At 40.1% G+C, this 20,333-nt stretch overlaps 2 protein-coding genes across 6 annotated transcripts in view; one reads left to right on the top strand and one right to left on the bottom strand.

Annotated features, from left to right (window-relative positions):
• LOC129479438 (uncharacterized) overlaps positions 1 to 4,346 on the bottom strand; it is a 50,924-nt gene extending 46,578 nt beyond the window's left edge. For all 4 annotated transcript variants that reach the window (XM_063637048.1, XM_063637050.1, XM_063637051.1 and 1 more), the window contains exons 1-2: positions 4,101 to 4,346; positions 1,969 to 2,027 (exon numbers count right to left, since the gene is read on the bottom strand). In XM_063637048.1, coding sequence (XP_063493118.1) covers positions 1,969 to 2,027; positions 4,101 to 4,332 — 291 coding nt within the window. In that variant the 5' untranslated portion in view covers positions 4,333 to 4,346. The remainder of the gene's footprint in view (positions 1 to 1,968; positions 2,028 to 4,100) is intronic.
• The window catches only part of CRPPA (CDP-L-ribitol pyrophosphorylase A), a 336,452-nt gene continuing 319,539 nt past the window's right edge, over positions 3,421 to 20,333 (top strand). For both annotated transcript variants that reach the window (XM_055272530.2, XM_063637045.1), the window contains exons 1-2: positions 3,421 to 3,957; positions 18,674 to 18,950. In XM_055272530.2, the coding sequence (XP_055128505.1) occupies positions 3,701 to 3,957; positions 18,674 to 18,950 (534 nt within the window). In that variant the 5' untranslated portion in view covers positions 3,421 to 3,700. The remainder of the gene's footprint in view (positions 3,958 to 18,673; positions 18,951 to 20,333) is intronic.

Below are 20,333 nucleotides of genomic sequence, written 5' to 3' on the forward strand. Positions count from 1 at the left end.
AAACTACTGACTGGGGCTTATAATGATGTGTCACTGTAGGTTCATCAGTTGTAACCAATGTACCACTCTGGTGGGAGATGTTAATAATGTGGGAGGGTATGTATGTGTGGGGAAGGGAGCTATGGGAAATTTTTGTACTTTTCTCTCAATTTTGTTGTGAACCTAAAACTACTCTTAGCAAGAGTCTACTTTAAAAAAATTAAAGGCATGCCAAAGCCAGGTTATGAAATCGTGGTATACATTTAACAAAGTTATGTTTTAAACATTTATAATACATTTTTAAATTCACAAGACAAAGGATTTATTTTAAAAGTCAATACTGGGGGTCTAGTAATGGGACATAAAGTTGAATGAACAGTGCCTTATTTTTTCAATCATATTACTGCATTTCTAACTATATATAACTTCATTTGGAGATTATAGTCCAAATGAGAATCTTCCTCAGTGTGAAGCCTGTATTAGTTTCCTCTCGCTGCTATAATAAATTACCACAGATTTAGCAGCTTAAAACAACTCAAGTATATTATCTTACAGTTCTGGATATCAGAAACCTGAAAATGGGGTGGCAGGGCTATATTCTTCTGCAGGCTCTAAGAGAAAAACCTGTTTCCTTGCCTTTTCCAGCTTCTAGAGGTTGCCTACATTCCGACCCCTGTCTGCACTCTGACGGCTGCTTCCATCCTCATATCTCCTTCTCTAACTCTGACCTCTCTCTTATAAGGATGCCAGAGATTACATAGGGCCCACCTGGATAATCCAGGCTACTCCCCTCCATCTTGAGCTCTTTCACTTAATCACATATGCAATGTCTCTTTAGTAGTGTAAGGTAACATATTCATAGGTTCTGGAGATAAGAACATGGGCATCTTTGGAGGGCCATTATTTTGCCTACCTGGAAGCTCAAAACGGAAACCACTCCAAGAACTTCCAACTCTGCATGCCTGCCTCATGATTCAGTTGGGTTTTATTTTTTCTAAACTCTTCAAGTGATATCTTAGAATGGTTATTACCAATGGGTCCCAGAGGATTTCACTTTTCAGGGTATGTACTTTCACATGCCTGATGCAGAGAAGATATTCTCATATTGTGTCTGCTATAACTTGGCATTAAGTAACAAGGAAGCTACATCTGTTACCCCAAAGTATGCATAATATGGAACTAATTATATTTATATAAAAAAGACACAGAGAAAAATGTTGCTTCATACTATATGTATGAATACTCTAATCTGCCCTTTTTTCCCTACAAGTTGATCTGCTAGACATTGTTAACATACAGTATGTAAGATCTAAGGATCTAAGGATTCATGGAAGATCCAAATTGATATATCTGCTCTAAGAACAAAACTAAGATTCTAGTTAAAATTTGTCAATGTTTAATTATATAAAATCATTCTATAGCAGTTAGTATAACAAGAGCTTTATTACTGTTCTTTGCTCAAGGTTAAGTAAAGGAAGAATACCTTTATAACAACTCCACCTTTAGATTAAAAAGGGAGGTTTAAAGATCAATAAATAGAAATACTAATTTGATTTGCCTTCTTGCCTTCATAGATAGGCTCATTCATTCATCCACCTAGTTAGTCAACAGATATTTAAATGCTTGATACAGGTGTGGTAGTGGTGTTATGAAGTCAAGTATTGTGCCAAACTTGTTTAATATAGCTGCTGCCTGGGCATCCATTTTTAGGCCTGATATAAGCTGTTTGAAACCCAGTTGTATCACATCACTTGTGGCCTACTTAAAACTTCCCCTCCCTGTGATATAGAACACTTGTTCCTCATTCCATCACCAAAAACCCAACAGCTGCTAACCATGATAAAACCCAACAGTCGACACCAGAGTCAAGTTCCCCCTTTGCTGGTGTTTTCTTTAAACTAGTCAAAACACAACCCCCTATGGAAAGCCTAAGGGATAAAGTCTTTGGACCTTAACGTAGCCCCACAGGTCCTCTCTCTTGATCCCCACCTGCTGGTTGGGTGTCCTGTTATCTCCAGACTTCCCATCAGGCTTATTCTCTGGTGAATCTGTAAGTAATAAAATGCGCCTGTTATTTCACATGTTTTGTGTGCTGCCTCCTCTGGCGTCTCACCTGCACACTAGAACCTAGCTTTCCTCTCTGGGCCAGGGCTTTCCTGAAGAGTGGCTGTTCTGGCTTATGGCCACTCCTAAGAGAGAGACCTCGAGATCAAATTAGAAAGGAACAATAGCAATAAAAATTACAAGGAAGTATATTAAGGCACCCACTTTTCGGCTAAGAGGTAGTAGTCTAACAAACCTCAACTAGCACAGGACCTAAATACTAGTTATAATAAAAGTAACAAAAGTGAAAGAATGCATTCAATAAGACTAAACAAAAAGCAGAAAACATATCATTTTTGTAGGCTCTCGAGAAAACAGGTAAAAATAAAAATTGTAATACTATAACTGGATAACATTTCCAGTGTTTAAAAAGATTATTTTTTATGAATCATAAACCACTGGATTAAGACTGAATTACTGATGATTATACACTTTAATGATCATTAATCTATTTAATCAGCAATTCATTCAATAAATATTAAGCTTCTGTTACATTCCAGGAGCTGGGCACACACACACAACCCAAGCCAAAAGAAAAATGTTGCTGCTTTCATGGAGTTTACATTCCAGGGACCTAATACAATAGTGCTCTCCTCCAAATTCTTCACTATACTTTCATTGTAAACCTCACCAGCAACAAGAGTACTAAATAAGGTAAGATATGCTTTAGGCCTGGAATTCTTCAACTTTGGCCTACTTCTATATGAGGGCCTTAAGGCTGCTCTGCCATTAGTTGTGCAATCTTATATAAATTAACCATTTTAACTTCTTTTCCCCTTTGTAAAAAGGGAAATGGCAATAGTTGAGTTCTTCTGGGGACTAAATGACATAAGGTGTATCGATTGTTCAGCAATTAGTATTGCTTTGGCCCTATGGTTCCAAAACGTGCCTGCTCATCAGAATCACCCGAGGATCTTTAAAAACATTCCAAAGTCCGGTGCTCACCAGACCAATTAAATCCCAATCTCTAAGCGTGTCACGACACGCTCCCCAGGTGGTTCCAACGTGCAGACAAGTTTGAGAGCCACCACAGTTTGGATTATTGATGTATCACAATAACACTTGCTAATCCATCTGTCTTTACCCCAGGTGGAACCAGGAAGCCTCCAGAGCTTAATGGAATTCAGATAATCGAGGTGCATACGCACCCTACGTCCCATCCTGTGACTTGAATCCCAATCTCTTCCAAAATTTTAAAGCAGAGGAGGGATGGGATAGAGGCCTGACCTCTCCCGCATACTCATGGCCCTTAAGTATCTGCGATCTTTAGATATGCAGGGCGTGCTGATATTTCCACTTGCGGCGACAGCTGGGCCTGCCCAGGGAAAGCGCAGAGCGGGCAAGTCAGCCCTCCCGGAGGCGCTGGGACCGGGTGCGGAGGCCGCAGCCGCGCCGCGAGGGCAGATCGGCAGCCTCAGCTGCTGCCGCGGCTGTCGGGATCGTCCCCTGCGGGGCAGCAACAGCGGGGCTCTGGCGGCTCAGGGGGGCGCCCTCTGCTTGCGCGCTCTGCGTCCCTCTCGGTGGTCTGCCCTTCGCCCCGCGACCCCCGCCGAGGGTGGGAGCAGCGCGGGGTCGCATAGGCCCAAGGATAGCGTGGCTCGCCGCTTTGCCCGCAGCCATGGAGCCCGGGCCGCCGGGCAGCTCCAGGCCCGCGGAGCCGGGTCCTTGCCTGAGTGGTCAGCGCGGCGCGGACCACTCGGCTTCCGCCTCCCTGCGGAGCGCGGCCCGGACCGAGCCCGGGCGCCACCCGCTCGCCGTGGCAGCTGTGTTGCCTGCCGGGGGGTGCGGAGAGAGGATGGGCGTCCCCACCCCGAAGCAATTCTGCCCCATCCTGGAGAGGCCGCTCATCAGCTACACCCTGCAGGCTCTGGAGAGGTAATGCGGCGCCGGGCGCGCCCCGCGTTTCCCTGGGGCCTGGCCTCCCGCTCCCCGCCCTGCCGCTGCTCTAGCGCTGGCACCCTCACTTCGGGGACTGCCGGGTCGGGCTCAGTTATTCAAGCTTGAGCTCTGTTCCCTACCGCATTTCAGAGATGGGAAGCTCTGGCCTTTAACAGATGGGCACGAAAGCTGCAGCTGCCCCACAGAGCCCTTTACGTCCTCAAGCAGATAAGGTGGTGGGGAATGCCCAGCGTGTGGCGCCGGATTAGTGAGTGCATGGGTTGGGACTAGGCGATTTGGAGTTCTAGCTGTGGGGCCTAAGGAGAAGCTGTGCGGATAGTCTCGCGGTCCTGGGGCTCTGCCTCCGCGCATGCGTGGATTGAGTTGTACGTGCACACTTGTTTCCAGGGTGTGTGTTTGTTTTTTTTCATTCATTTACTGAGCACCTTCCGTGAGACAGACTGCGCTAATTACTAGGTGCTGCAGGAGGGGAGAGGAGCAGAATTTAATAAGCTTTCAATGGTGGAAAGGGCTTTAAGCCTGAATTTGAGGTCATACCCCCTTTATCTTAGAAAAGGCACTGAAGTTAACTAGTTGGGGAAATGAAGGAGACAGGGAATGGGATAAGGAAGACTAGGGGAACAGTCGTGAGGGGCTGAGGAAGTGAAATGGAAGGGTGTGTTATAATATTAACTTACTTTGTTTTTAGCACTAGTAATGAGGTGGAGCTTGGGGCGGGGGTGCAGGGGTGGGAAGCAGCGGCATTACAAATATCCACATAGTTTTGCTAAGGTGTTTGAACTTCTCTGAAACCAGTGGGGAGCTGTGGTAGTTTGTGAAGCCTTGAATTGATGCGAACCGTTTGCATTTCAAGATAGAGGTCATCCTTTAGCATACATAGCCTTTGCAGGAGGTTTTGAAAGCCAGGCTAGTGAGGTTCTAGTCCAAGGGAAGTGGCACGTTCTCCAGAAAGGTGCCCCACGCAAACCCTCACATATGCTTCAAAAGCCAAAAGGTTCAAGTTGTTTTGTAACCGCCCCACGGGTTCACCTTGCCCCTGCCTAGACAGAGCCGATTTATCAAGACAGGGGAATTGCAATGGAGACAGAGTAATTCACGCAGAGTCGGCTGTGCGGGAGTCTGGATTTTTATTATTACTCAAATCAGTCTCAAAATTGTTACTCAAAAAATTATTACTCAAAAATTATTACTCAGATTGAGCATTTCGGGATCGGAGTTTTAAAAGATAATTTGGCGGGTAGAGGCTCGGGAAATGGGGAGTGCTAATTGATCAGGTTGGAGATGGAATCACAGGGGGTCTAAGTGAGGTTTTCTTGGTGTCTTCTGTTCCTGAGTGGGATGGCAGAACTGGTTGAGACAGATTACCGGTCTGGGAGGTATCAGCTGATTCATGGAATGAAGGGTCTGTAAAATATCTCAAGCACTGATCTTAGGTTTTACAATAGTCATGTTACCCCTAGGAGCAATTTGGAGAGGTTCAGACTCTTGCAGCCAGAGGATGCATGACCCCTAAACTGTAATTTCTAATCTTGTAGCTTTGTTAGTCCTATGAAGGCAGACTGGTCCCCAGGCAAGAAGGGGGTCTTTTTGGGAAAGGGCTATTATCAATTTTGTTTCAGAGTCAAACCATAAACTAAATTCCTTCCCAAGGTGAATTTGGCCTACACCAAGGGATGAACAAGGACAGCTTAATGGTTAGAAGCAAAATAGAGTCAGTTAGGACTGATCTTTCACTGTCCTAATTTCCTCACTTATAATTTTCACAAAGGCAGTTTCAGGTTCTCATATGACTATTTTACTTTCTCAATATTGGAGTTTGGAAAATGGAAGTGTAAAAAGCCATAATCACCGATTTATGTAATCTGCCCAATGATTACATCTGAAACTCAAAATTTGAAATGATTCCAGTTGCTAACTTTATTCCATTTCTCTGGGTAGTGGGGGGAGGGGTCCCTGAAACCATTTCATGAACCACTTACCTATAATATTCCAGTGCCATGAACATTGTGACAACATAGCTCATATATGAAGGCATTTCTATGGGACACAATGGGTCTTGGCCAGCAGGATCTTTATCTGCTTGGTAATTAGCTATAGGTGATTATAGTCACTTTTATACTAAACTTTTCCATGGAGAAAACTTTTGCATTAACTTGAATTTTTTGTATCTTCTGAGGCAGCCTAAAATAGGTGGACACTAAAAATCTCACTGATATGATTTGGCTGTGTCCCTACCCAAAAATCTCATCTTGAATTTTAATCCCCATAATCCCGAATGTTAAGGGAGAGATCAGGTGGAGGTAATTGAATCATGGGGCAGAGATCAGGTGGAGGTAATTGCATCATGGGGATGGTTTCCCCCATGCTGGTCTCTTGATAGTGAGTTCTCATGAGATCTGGTAGTTTTATTAGTGTTTGGGAGTTCCTCCTGTGTTCATTCTCCTTCCTGCTGCTTTGTGAAGAAGGCACCTTCCTTTCCCTTCACCTTCCACCATGCTTGTAAGTTTCTTGAGGCCTCCCCAGCCATGCTGAACTGTGAGTCAATTAAACCTCTTTCCTTTATAAATTACTCAATCTTGGGCAGTTCTTTATAGCAGTGTGAAAACAGACTAATACACTCACTTTTAAGGGAAAAGAATGTTTGGAAAGGCCTTGTTTTTGGAAAATAAAACGCTTGTCTTCTACTTTTACCTAATTGATAACAGCAGTCACAAAATCCTAATAGCAATAGTAACTCATCAAAATTTTCATTCTGAAATACTTCATGGCTCATTTTTATCACTATTATGTCTGAAGAACTTATGGAACATGATTATATTTTGGGTATATCCTAGGAAGTCCTTGGAAAGCTTGCTTTATAGCAGTGTGTGGGTGCTGCTTGGCCATTTGCCAAGTGAAAGCCCTTATCTCCTTCTGTAAAAGATCACCCCTACCGACTGTTGATAGTTTTCTTAGGGTATTGTGCCAAAAATCTTCAGTCACTTCATTAAAAAAGATAATTTATACAAATTCAGATAAGGAAAAGGACATGGAAGTATAAAATGCCTTAGAAGACTACTTTTCTGTTATGTTGAGAAATTATGCATGCTTTTTACTTATTAAAGAGAAAACACAGTTCTCATTGTCCCAAATAAGAAAAATAATGTTCCCCCCCAAAAAAAACAGTCACCACTGTCAATCATTTAGGTTATTCTGAGAGAATGTCATTTCTTGTTTTTCAAGGGCTGTATATGATACCCCAAATTTGATTTTTTTTTATAACTTCAACTTCTATTTTAGATTCAGAGGGAGTGTGTGTATAGATTTATTACCTGGGTATATTGTGTGATGCTGAAGTTTAGGGTATGATTGATCCCATCACCCATGTGATGAGTGTAGTACTGAATAGTTTTGCAACATGTGCCCCCTCCTTCCTCCCTCTAGTAATCCCCAGTGTCTATTGTTGACATCTTTATGTCCATGAGTACCCATTGTTTAGCTCCATCTTGTGAGAACTTGTGGTAATTGGTTTTCTGTTCCTCTGTTAATTTCCTTAGAATTATGGCCTCCAGCTGCAATCATGTTGCTGCAAAGAACTTGATTTTGTTATTTTTATGGCTACATAGTATTCCATAGTGTATACGTACCATATTTTCTTTATCCAATCCACCATTGATGGGCACCTAGGTTGATTCCCTGTGTTTGCTATTGTGAATAGCACTGTGATGAACATGATGCATGCATCTTTTTGGTAGAAGCATTTGTTTTCTTTTGGATATATACCCACTAATGAGATTGCTGGGTTGAATGGTAGTTCTGTTTTAAGTTCTTTGAGAAATCTCCAAACTTCTTTCCACGGTGACTGAACTAATTGACTTTCCCAGTAACACCATATACGTGTTCCCCTTTTCTCTGCAGCCTTGCTAACATCTGTTTTTTTTGTTGTTTTTTTTTTTGACTTTTTCATAAGTCATCATGACTGGTGTGAGATGGTATCTCATTGTGGTTTTGATTTGCATTTCTGACTAGTGATGTGGAACAATTTTTTGTTTGTTGGATACTTGGATATTGTCTTTTGAGAAGTGTTTGTTCATGTCATTTGTGCATTTTTAATGTGGGTATTTGTTTTTTGTTGGTTTAATTGTTTACAGTTCCTTATAGATTCTGGATATTAGGCCTTTGCTTGAGAGTGCAAAAACTATCTATTTACTCTGATAGTTTCAATTGCTGTGCAGAAGCTCTTTTGTTTTTTTTGGAAATAGGGTCTCACTGTGCTACCCAGGCTGGAGTGCAGTGGCAGGATTTCAGCTCACTGCAGCCTCAACCTCCTGGGCTCAAGCGATCCTCCTACTTGAGGCCCTCAAGTAGCTGGGACTACAGTCACGTGCCACCATGCCCAGATAATTTTTTTTTGGTATTGCTGCTATAAATGGGGTTTCGCCACGTCGGGCAGGCTGGTCTTGAGCTCCTCAGCTCAGGTGATCCACCTGCCTCGGCCTCCCAGAGTGCTGGGATTACAAGTGTGAGTGACCGCACCTGGCTGCTGTGCAGAAGCTGTTTAGTTTAATTTGCTCTCAGTTGTCAATTTTTGTTTTTGTTGCAATTACTTTTGAGGACTTACTCAGAAATTCTTTCCCAAGGCTGATGCCCAGAATGGTGTTTACTAGGTTTTCTTCTAGGATTCTTATAGTTGGAGGTCTTCCATTTAAATCTTTAATCTATCTTGAGTTAATTTTTGTGTATGGTGAGAGGTAGGGGTCTAGTTTTATTCCTCTAGATATGGCTACCCAGCTATCCTACCAACATTTATGGAATAGGGAGTCCTTTTCCCAAAAATTGCTTATTTTTGTCAACTTTATTTCTGGGTTCTCTGTTCTGTTCCATTGGTCTGTGTCTATTGTGTACCAGTACTGTGCTGTTTGGGTTACTGTAGCCTTATAGTTTAGTTTGAAATTGATGCCCTGAATTTGACTTCAAAATTCATTTTATTTGCCCCTTATAAGTAAGGATATTCTTTGCCCAAACTTTTGCTTTCTCACTAATAGTGGGTTGAAAAGTTGTAATTTTAAAATATCTCACCTAAGAAATTCAAACTACCGTTGAAAATAACTCTTATGGGTTGATTTGTCTTTTGGAATTTTGAACCAAAATCTAATTGCGGACTACAAAACAGAAGGGAGGAACTTCTGAACTTTGGCCCCAAATTCCTAAATTGGGATAGGGAAATGTAAAGAAACATGACTAGTCTTGCCTCTAGTTAAAGACTGCCACTTACACATGCATTTGTTTCCACTACTTCCTTGACCCACCTAAAAGAGCTAAAAATGTATAGCAACAGAAGGGAGAATGAATGAGAGGAAGCGCAGCAGATAAGTACTAATAAACTCAGGAGATAGGTGCGTGGTAACCTAATCAGATTTAATGAACCCAGGAAAGCTAAAACACAAGCTTTCAGGTAGAACTTCAGTTCAGGTAGAACTTACTTCTCAGGAAGTAAGATGATTAAAGTTATACGACCTTGAAAAAGTATAGACAGCAGAGGCACAGGGTATCTCTGAAGGTGGGGTAGAACAATGAAAAGGGGACACCTGATTGAATCCTTCAAAAGGAAGAGTAAAACTCCCAACAGATACTGAGGCTTATTCTCTGGCTGAGAATTAGCACAGCTAATGACTTGAGTTTGGTACTCTATGGCAATGGGGGAATTAAGAGAGACTACATTTTGATACAGTGAGATCCTTAGTGCCTGAGGTAGATGACTCAAGGAAGTTTTCTGCTTTTCAGACATGCCATATATTAAAATAGCTATTCTTCTAAAATCAAGGAGTTGGAGGAGACATTGAAAGAAAATCCATTTTGTGAATTGACTGGAACTTCAGATTGTTTGTCCATTTTCCTTTTGACAAAATCAGAAAAGTTTTTTAGTTTAGCCAAGTTCTACTTTGCGTCATTGAAACTGCTTAGAAAACTACTTATCAGATTAAATGAGATTCAAAAGTACCTCTGAACCCACCAGTGTCTGAGGCATGTTGGCTAAAGGCTCTGAGAAAATGGAGATTTACAGCCAAGTATTTAATATATCAAGATTATGTTGTTTGTGGATATATTTGTATATTATGATTAAGCATCATGTACATGTATAGACATATGTATTAGTGTATGTGAATGTGTGTATAGGTTAATATACTCCAATCTTAAAGAATGCTGGTCCAGAATTGCGCATATGGATATTACTAGGAAAGATCACATATAACAACTCATTTCTACTTTATGCTGGGAACTAGACCCTTTCAGAGGTTGATTAAAAATGTTTCTAGGATTTCAAAAGTTGTTTTGGCTTTTTAACTGAACTGAAATATTATAACCCCAGGTTATAAACTAAAGGGAATCTTAGTTTTCACCTTTTACTAACGAGAAACTGAGATTAGGGGTACTAATCCCTTAAATAACTATCGCTTTGTGACCTGAGTTTCTATAAGGAAATGTTGCTCCAAGAAATCAGATGACAATGGTGTTATTGGCAGGGGCATAAAGCTGACAATTAAACCGTAACATTCACTCACAATTTATCAATTTATGTATCCAGATTTTAGTTTTAAAAAATGTATTCCCTGGATCTGTTGTAGGAGGCAAAAATTCCTGCCAGTAATCTAATTACTGGTTTAAATATACAAGGAAAGTGTCATGGGGTGTGTGTGTGTGTGTGTGTGTGTGTGTGTGTGTGTGTGTGTTGGGGTGGCAGGGTTGTCAACCTGGAATAGCTGAAAAATAGACTAAGATGACAACTACAACAAAAGGGATTAAGAAAGGCAAACTTTGGCCATGCTTATTCAGACTTGGTGATGAGTTGTGTAGGGGTTGGGAATTCCTGACAGTGGATTTGAACAAGGTCTGGCAGGGCTTTCCTCATAGTTCATGAGGTTTTTGAGCTCTCTTAGGTGGAGGACAATGCTTAAGATAACTTTCCTTTAGATGGTTTCATGCTTGTCAAAGTTTGTTATAACTCGGCCTCCCCTATAAATCTTCTACAGGAAAATGTGCTGTTGACTGATTAAAAAGTATTCTAGATCTTATGATAGTTGTGTGTATCATTGTATGTTAATCTATTGGCACTGATTCATGTTTCAGAATATTTTCAGTTTGGCTAGAGTGAATTAGTCTCCTTGATCGGACAACTCCAGGTAAATTTGGGGAGAAAAATCAGTTTTGTAGATCTGTATGTGTTTATATTATGGAAACTAAATCTTCAGATGGAGATTGGGCTTGGAAATCAATGAAAGTCTATGTTTCATTATTGTTTAAAACTCCATATTGTGAGTTTCAGAATATTAGCTTAGTTTTTTAAAAAAACTTTTGTCCATTTATTTGATTTGTTTTCTTGTGTACTTTTACATATTCTGTCCTAGATTTTGGAAAACCACAGCAAATTCTGTTGAACAAGATACACAAGTAAAGATATAAATGTTAGTCCAGATGAACAAGGTTGATCACTTGAATTAGGCTGAGATAACAGGAATGGAGTAGAGAAGACAGGAGAAATATTTAGGAGCTAGTGTTGATAGCTCTTAGTGATTAACTGTATTAGAGATTCAGAATGAGAAAGGAATGCTTTTAGTTGTGTGGTTAGATGAATTTGACTTAAAATTTTGTCTCAAGGCTTCCTTAATAAAAGGGTCAAGTCTGAGTCATGGGACTTGTATTTTGCACAGGTCAGATGATTAGAGGTCAGTGTTACATTTCCAAAGGAACCCATGGAACACCTTCAAAATAAGTGGTAAGACTAAGGCAGGTAGGCTGAGGCCTGTCAACTGGGAGCCTTCATGGGCCATAGTAGGAAGGCTTCACATTGCAAAGGTAATCCAAGAGCCAGCCCCATCATGCCAATTCAATATTTTGCTGCTAAAACGTCAGGGTTGGTATGGATAAATCTATGAATTATGTCCCTAGTACAATCCAGAGGCCAAGTTTCCGTGAAGGCTGCCATGGAAATGAGCAGCAGCTGCCACTGTCCCCCTTGCAGCCAAACTCTGCAGACTGGATGAGAGGGCTTTCAGAGGTGTTAACAGGGCCTGATCTTTCCCATCTGTTTCATAAAGCATTTGTTAAAATGTTCTGTTCCCAATAGATGTGTTAAAACTGTCTGGGCCGAGTATCCCTGTAAGCAATATTTGTTATTCCAGGAGAAAATAACTTTTGAGTTATTATATTTCTTCCTCAATGTCTGTAGGTGTAATAGAGCTTAAGGCTAGGTTCCTTTTTGCCTATGGAATGTGCTAGAAAGGAAATATTCAGGAGAACTTGACAGAATTAGGCTGCTGAGGGTTTGGTGTGGACTTGTCTTCAGTTAAGAGGTAAACTAGATCTCTTTATTCAGCAAATATTTGATCGGTAGGCACTGTGTGAGGTACTTAAGGTCTTTTTCAGTCCCATGATTTTACATTATTAAATTTTAATACTGTAAAAGACTTTTAATTCTATAACTAGAAAAGAATGTGAATAAATCCCTAGAAATACAAACAGTACTTATAAAGACTTGCAAGTACTGGGTGTATGCTTGGTTGCTGACCAAAATAGCTTTATAAGCCTGTTATCTCTGAAGAGTGTTCTAAAACAGTGTTTCCCAAACTTTTTTTGTGACCTGTTACAAGAATTATGTTTTTGCCTCATGGCTCAGTGACAAACGCATATTTACTTACACACTCACACACATTTGAAAGAAAATTCATGAAAACAACCTATCTCTGCTACGCATTTTAATTTTTCTGTTCTATTTGTGTTTCATTTACCCAACAATGTTGCTCTAAAACTTACTATAAACTGATTTTATGACACTCTAATGGGACCCGAAATTGGCAGTTTGAGAAATACTGGTTTAAAATGCCATTTACTGTTTAGAGTCTCATAGAATTGTTTGAAATAGTGTAAGGCCATAAGTGTCTGTAATTATTGACATCTACCCTGGCTGTTTTCTGTCTGATGGAATGGAGAATTTGAGTTATTTTAAGGCAATCTAGTAAAATTGGGAGTTAATTCATTGAATAGATACTTGAATGACTACTTTATGTCAAGTGTTATCCTATCTTCCTCTGAATTCTTCATCATATTTTAACATTTAAGTCAATGTAAATTTTCTTTAAAAAGTAGCAAACTGATTTCCTTAAAAGTTAACCATTATTTTTTCTGGTGGAATATACTATGAAAAGTAACAGGCGAATAGTTTAGAGGACAAGTTGTGATCTTTCCTTTAAAAATACTACTGATTTAGTTGAACACGTATTTATAACTCCTATATTAAAAAGTGAACACGTCACACTAATAAACAGCTGAAGTATATATGAAATACTTTTAGTACCTTTCTGTAAATCTAAGAGCAGTTTTTATGCCTACTTATTCAAGCATTCTCCTCTCTCTTTATTTAACAGATACTTACTGACAAGTGGTTGAGAAGTTAGGAATTCTGTCAGTCTTTGTTCACTACCGACTCACCAGTATCTAGTATAGTACCTGGCAAATGCTTGATACTTACTTGATTTTGTTAGATGACTAAAGGAACACATGAAAGAATGCCTACTTCTGCCTGAGTTACAAGAAATTATAAGAAACTTGGGCGCTTTTGACCTTAAAAGCAGGAATATTATGTGTTTCAACCTTAATATAAATGAAGTGCTATAGATACAATGATCCAAAATAATTTTTTCTCTCCTGGATTTTTCACCTTCCTCTCAGAGACAGTGTTGGGGCATTATTTACAGAGGCTAAAGTTATCGGCTCCAAAGTCAGACTGGAGGTCACAGCTTGGTCCCTTAGTTTCTGAGCTGTGTGATTATGGGCAGGTTACTGCCTGTGTCCTCATGTGTAAAGCTGAGATGATGATAATGTGCTTTATAGAGCTGATACGGATATTGAGATATTGCAGGCGAAATATTCTACACATTGCCTGGTACCTAGCAAATGTTCCATATATCTTAGGTGTTATTTCTACTATGTTACTGAAAGTTGAGTATGTGCTAAGTTCTGGGACATAGTTTTTGCTTTCTATGAGTTGGCAGCCTAGCGAGGAAGATAACGTTATAAACAGAGTGCAGTATAGTCCTTAAGACTCTACGTGTATAAGCACTCTGCAAGCTGAGAAGCAGGGATGTTGTACGCAGAATGGCAGTCAGGGAAAGCTTCCTGGAGGGAGCCATCTCTGAACTGAGAACTGATGAGTAAGTAAGACTCGGGCAAGGCCGGCGGGGAGTGGGGGCAGTTAGGGAGGAGAGAGGGATGGGGACAGTGTTGAGAGGCCAGGTAAGCAGCACATGCAAATACCTGAGTATGAGAGATGCCTTCCCTTCAGGGAGCAGTTGGGTATGAGAGTAAGAGGTCATGGAAGAGACCAAGTGATGTTCATGAAGTAGGCTGAGGTCAGGTCTTGAAGGGTCTTGCTCGAGAGCCAGCAGGTCAGATGACCTCAGATTTGTGCTTGAGAAAGATCATCCAGAAGTGGTGAGAATGGATTGTATTGGGATAAGAAGAGTAAGAGGAAACATCTGAGGGGCTAGTGCAGTAAATTATGGGAGAGATGACCGTCTGGGTCACAGCTGTGGCAGTAGAGCCAGAATCTTGGGAAATCCCACATTTAAGAGGGATTGAAGAATTGTCATTCACCAATTGCTAATAACTTTAATTTGAAACTGTGAGTGCAGTATAAGTTCTGCAGTTGCTAAATTTGCAATGAAAGGCCTAGGAAATGGGCTACAGAACAAAGAACAACCCACGTTTAGTCTTATTCCAGAATCACTTTCATTGCCTGTACAGATTACTACAGATTGTTCTTTGGAGTTCTGAACTGAATTGTTTTTGATTGTGATTAACATCCTCCCAAGGTGTGTGAAACACGAAAGTGATCCCAGCTCTCAAGGAGCCTTAGGACCTAGAAATCAGAGCATAAAGTCAAATACCTAGAAACAAAACAATCAACAAAATCACACTGCATAGGGAATGCTGTTTTCATTCTTAGATTTATTTATTTATTTGTAGCTAGTCAGGATAATGAGAGCCTCCTTTGTTTTCACAATCCTTGAGACTATGCTGTGTTGTAAGATGTTATACTGCCCCTGGTAGATGAGACTGACTAGAGTCATTTTTTCAACAAATAATGTACTGAGCACCCACTAGGAGTTAGGTGTAAGGCAATGGACAAAGCAGACATTGTCTGTATTATGGAGCCTACATTCTGGAAGAGGAAATAGAATGAAATGTTGTATTATCTTGAAAAATGGTAAAAATTTCTTACTGCTTCATTTTTAGAATAAGATGGTAGTATAGAAAAAAGTAATGTCTGTATATTCAGATCTTTTTGTATCTTGTATAAGAGATCGTGTAGAAGTATTGTAAAGATTACAAGAGCTAAAATATAAAAAATGCTTAAGACATAGTGCTTAATTTATATTGGCTATTATTATGTAATACTTGTCTTATTTTGCTACTTTTTCTTCCTGACTCATGTAGATAATTACCTCTAGAATACACTATCTCTAAAACGCCATATGCAAGCTCCACCTGGTACCCAGGCGACCATCATTGCATTGCCCAGATTACAGCAGCCACCTCCTACCTGGTCTCTCTGCATCCTTCCTTTCTCTCTTTGCTGAATCCTTTCTCCTCCCTGCAGCCAGAGTAAAATTTATGATCTTGTGATTCCTATTACTGCTATAAATATTACCACAAACTGAATGGCTTAAAACCACATTCTCTTACAATTTTGGAGGTCAGAAGTCTCAATTTAGTTTCACTGAGCTGTGTCAAGGTGTTGGCAAAACTGCATTCCTTCTGGAAGATTTGGGGGAGAATCCATTTCCTTGCCTTTCTCTAAATTCTAGAGGCTGGCCACGCATGGGGCTCACTCCTATAATTCCAGCACTTTGGGAGGTTGAGGTGAGTGGATCACCTGAGGTCAGGAGTTAGAGACCAAGCTGGCCAGTATGGTGAAACCTCGTCTTTACTAAAAATACAAAAATTAGCTACGTGTGGTGGCAGGTGGCTGTAATCCCAGTTACTTGGGAGGCCGAGGCAGGAGAATTGCTTGAACCTGGGAGTCAGAGGTTGCAGTAAGCCAAGATTGCGCCACTGCACTCCAGCCTGGGTGACAGAGTGAGACTCTGTCTCAAAAAATAAAATTCTAGAGGCCACTATGCTCTTTGGCTTGAGGCCCTGCATCAGTCTGACATCTGCTTCTGTCATCACATCTTCTCCAGTGACTCTCCTGCGACCTCCTTTCCTTTATAAGGACTCTTGTGATTACATTGGATCCACCTAGATAATTCAGGACCATCTCCATATTTCAAAATCCTTAATCACCTCTACAAAGTCCTGTTTGCCATTTAAGGTAACATAGTCACAGGTTTCATGGGTAAGGAAGTGCACATCTTTCCGGGTTCATTATTCTGTTTACCAAAAACTCCTGTTAGAACGTGATAAGTGAGTATTGGTTTTTGGCCTGAGTGCACTCACCTGCTTAAAGCTTTTCTACGGCTGCCTATCCTCTTTTTAGGATTAAAGTTTAAAACCCCTAGGATTCTGCCCACCTCCTGCCTGGGCCTCCAAGGCTCTGCATGGGGTCTTCTCCTTGCTGTGAGAACTCCAGCTCTGCTTCCTTCCAGCCCATGAGGACCTTGCCATGGCCTTTACTTGAACCAGTCCCCTCTCCTTCTCTCCTAGCCCGTTTGCCTACTTACCTGCCACCCATCCCTTGTGTCTCAGTGCAAACTCCCTTTTCTGGGAGAATGCCCCCAAAGCCTCCTCCAGACTGTTTAGCTACTCAGCCTACATGCTGTCCTGAACGTGGACTTCTTCATTGTGTTTAATCACAGCTTGCAATTGTTGATTGGTGTTTTTGTTTCATGTCTATAAGTTCTGAGGGCTTATTTCTATTGTATCCTCGATGCTGATAAGTTTTTTTTTTTTAAAGACAGAGTCCTGCTCTGTCGCCCAGGCTAGAGTACAATGGCATGATCTTGGCTCATTTCAACTTCCGCCTCCTGGGTTCAAGTGATTCTCTTGCCTCAGCCTCTCGAGTAGCTGGGATTACAGTTGCATGCCACCACACCTGGTTAATTTTTTGTATTTTTGATAGAGACGGAGTTTCACTATGTTGGCCAGGCTGGTCTCAAACTCCTGATCTCAAGTGATCCAACTGCCTCAGCCTCCCGAAGTGCTGGGATTACAGGCATGAGCCACCATGCTCGGCCGATGCTGATAATGTATTGGTGCTCAATAAATATTAAATAAATGAGCTTAAAATGAAAAGGCAGTGTCACCTACAAAGTAGCTCTTGGTTTTGTTCATCGGTGTACTCTTGTTTTAACTACAGGCAGAATGGGGTTTTGGGTTGTGGAAAGGGTCTGTTCAATAACGAGAGGTAGGAGACATTACTGGGTGAAACAACCCAATGTTAACTTCATTTTTCAGTAAAGGTAATCTTTATGCAGTAATTTTCAGGCCCTTTCATATCTTTAAAAATATTCTAAAGACTTAACTGTTTTAGCATGAAAGTATAGGATCTCATAGGCTAAGAATTAAAAATTAAGTCTTTGTTCAGAATTAGTATCATGGGTCAGAGACCATTGTCTTGGTCTGGGCTTTTGGGCTGTGGTATATTGAGTCTACAGTGATGCTTGCCTCCATTAGCACTGGTGTTCCAGACAAGTCTGCCAGACTCTAATGCAGCAGCAACTCAGTAATGTGGACTACTTGCAGTCTAGTATGTCAGTAGGTCCTTTAAGAAAATGTTTTACAGGCTGGGCCTGGTGGCTCACGCCTGTAATCCCAACACTTTGGGAGGCCGAGGCGGCTGGGTCACCTGAGGTCAGGAGTTCAAGACTAGCCTGGGCAATATCGTGAAACCCTGTCTCTACTAAAAAAATACAAACATTAGCTGGGCATGGTGGCGGGTGCCTGTAATCCCAGCTACTTGGGAGGCTGAGGCATGAGAATTGTTTGAACCCAGGAGGTGGAGGTTGCAGTGAACTGAGATGGTGCCACTGTACTCCAGCATGGGGCACAGAGTGAGACTGTCTTGAAAATGTTTTACAAGAGAAACATTGCTTTATGTTTTGTTTATGACTCAATAGAACAATCCTATTTCATGAATTGTAAGCTTTCCCACTTTACTTAAACCTTGTTGCTACAATATTATTATGGTTTCTCCCATTTAAGGTACATATTTAGCAAAGCTTGTGTTAGCTAAATTTTCCAGCTTTGTTGGTATTCAGGTGGTTGGCTGCCAACTCGGTGGAATTCTTGAAAGAGACAGCCAACTTTTGGATCTCAAAAGTGCTTTGAATTGTCTCATTGAAGGGAAAAGGATTTGGAAAAATTTAAAAGCATACCCCAACTATAGACTATTTTTCATACAATCTGATATTCTAATTATTCAAATTTAAGTAAAGAATGACATCTGGTAGTACTGTATACTGTGTACATTTACTGTATCATGTAAGATATTCTACGTAATATGAAACACTATCTAGAGCTATAGTGTTAAATGCTCGCTGATTCTTTTTCATCACCCTCTTTACTGGACCTAATAAAAATGCATAAAACTGATTTATTAACTTGCAGTTTTTAATCTCCCTATGTAAATATACCAGTACTAGTGATTCAATTTTCTGTTACTCACTTTAGTTGTCTAAGAATTAACTTACGAATTGTACATATACTTTACTTTTAGAGTATGTTGGATAAAGGACATTGTTGTGGCAGTAACTGGAGAGAACATGGAAGTAATGAAAAGCATTATTCAGAAATATCAGCATAAACGCATCTCACTGGTCGAAGCTGGAGTGACCCGCCACAGGTCAATTTTCAATGGACTAAAAGCACTGGCAGAGGATCAGCTCAACTCTAAACTCTCTAAGCCAGAAGTAGTGATTATCCATGATGCTGTGAGACCATTTGTTGAGGAAGATGTCCTTCTTAAAGTTGTCACAGCTGCTAAGGAACACGGGGTAAGTCTTTTTACTTGAGTCTAGATAGAAGGGACAAGAACTGTAGTGTGGTTCATTTGCTGAATTTTGATTCAATTCTGTTTAAATGTCAAATTATTTAAAATGTGCATGATGACTTAAAGATGTTATGGTGATTTGTTGTAGGAACTTTATAGATTGAGACTGTTCTGGAACATATCTTTTGCTATAGTCATCTACCATAATGTGATATGAGGTATTTGGAGAAGAATGTATTAATGTTATTATAGTATAGATACAAATGAAACTTTAATGAAAATTAAAAGGCAGTTATATTAAAAATGCCTGAGAAATCTCTCAAAAGTAAAGGAGATGTGTAATATGGTCCATTGTACTCAATTTTGTGTTAGTTTCAGAAGTGGTTTGTTTTCTAGTATATACTATATAAGATTTTCAAAGCCCTTAAATCATCTTGAGATGACAATTGTTTCCATTTGTTTCACTAAAATAAACGCAGGATAGCAAAAGACCCATTGTAATCTTTGGAGCATGTTTATTTTTTTCCTTCTATTACCAATTAAAATTATATAAATATGGTAATAGATACTAAACTTTTTTGCAGTCTAAATTGGAGACTTAGTGAAATTTATTGCAAAGCGATGGTATTGTATAATAGAAATAGGCTATGAAGTTGGACAGACCTAGGCCCAAATCTGTCTTTTTATTTACTAGTGATGTCGTGTTTTTAACTTTCTGGGTCCATTTTCCCTACCTGTGAAAATATAAAAAATAATACCTGTAAGGTTATTTTAGGATTGGAAATTATGTTAACTATTAGAATACTAAGTGTTTAAAGGGTATTAATACTAAGTACTTAAAGGGTATTATTTTAAGATGAATTATAACATCTATGTAATAGTTTCCTTTAAGATTATAGACCAACAGGAGGCAAGCCTTCCTAGCCATCTGGGTGCCTAGAAGCTTTTTTTTTTTCCTCTTTAAAACCTATTTAGGAAAGACAGTCTATAACTTCAATAACCCATGTGTATTTGAATTGCCATAGGAAATTTTCCCTAACTTCATCTCTTCCTTCTGCAACATGAATTTCACTTTAAATTTAAAACTGTGTAAGAATTTCATAGACCAAATGAAATATTTTGATTTGCCTTTAAACAAAAGGATAAATGGTATTTAAGGTAGTGAAACTTGTGGTCCAGGAAACATTAATGACCACAAAACCTTCCCCTGGCTCTTGTGCTTCCCCCTTGACTCCTTCCCCTTCTCCAGACAGCTCAATTGTGGTAGAGGCAAGGTAATCAGTTGCAAGGGTGGTGAGAAGGCATAAAGAAGCAAAGGATTTACAACTTAAGAATTTGAGTAAATTTTGCACATTTGGAAAAGTTCTTAGGGATGACAATACAACTT

Source organism: Symphalangus syndactylus, chromosome 3, assembly GCF_028878055.3.
Source record: "Symphalangus syndactylus isolate Jambi chromosome 3, NHGRI_mSymSyn1-v2.1_pri, whole genome shotgun sequence".
Taxonomy (NCBI): domain Eukaryota; kingdom Metazoa; phylum Chordata; class Mammalia; order Primates; family Hylobatidae; genus Symphalangus; species Symphalangus syndactylus.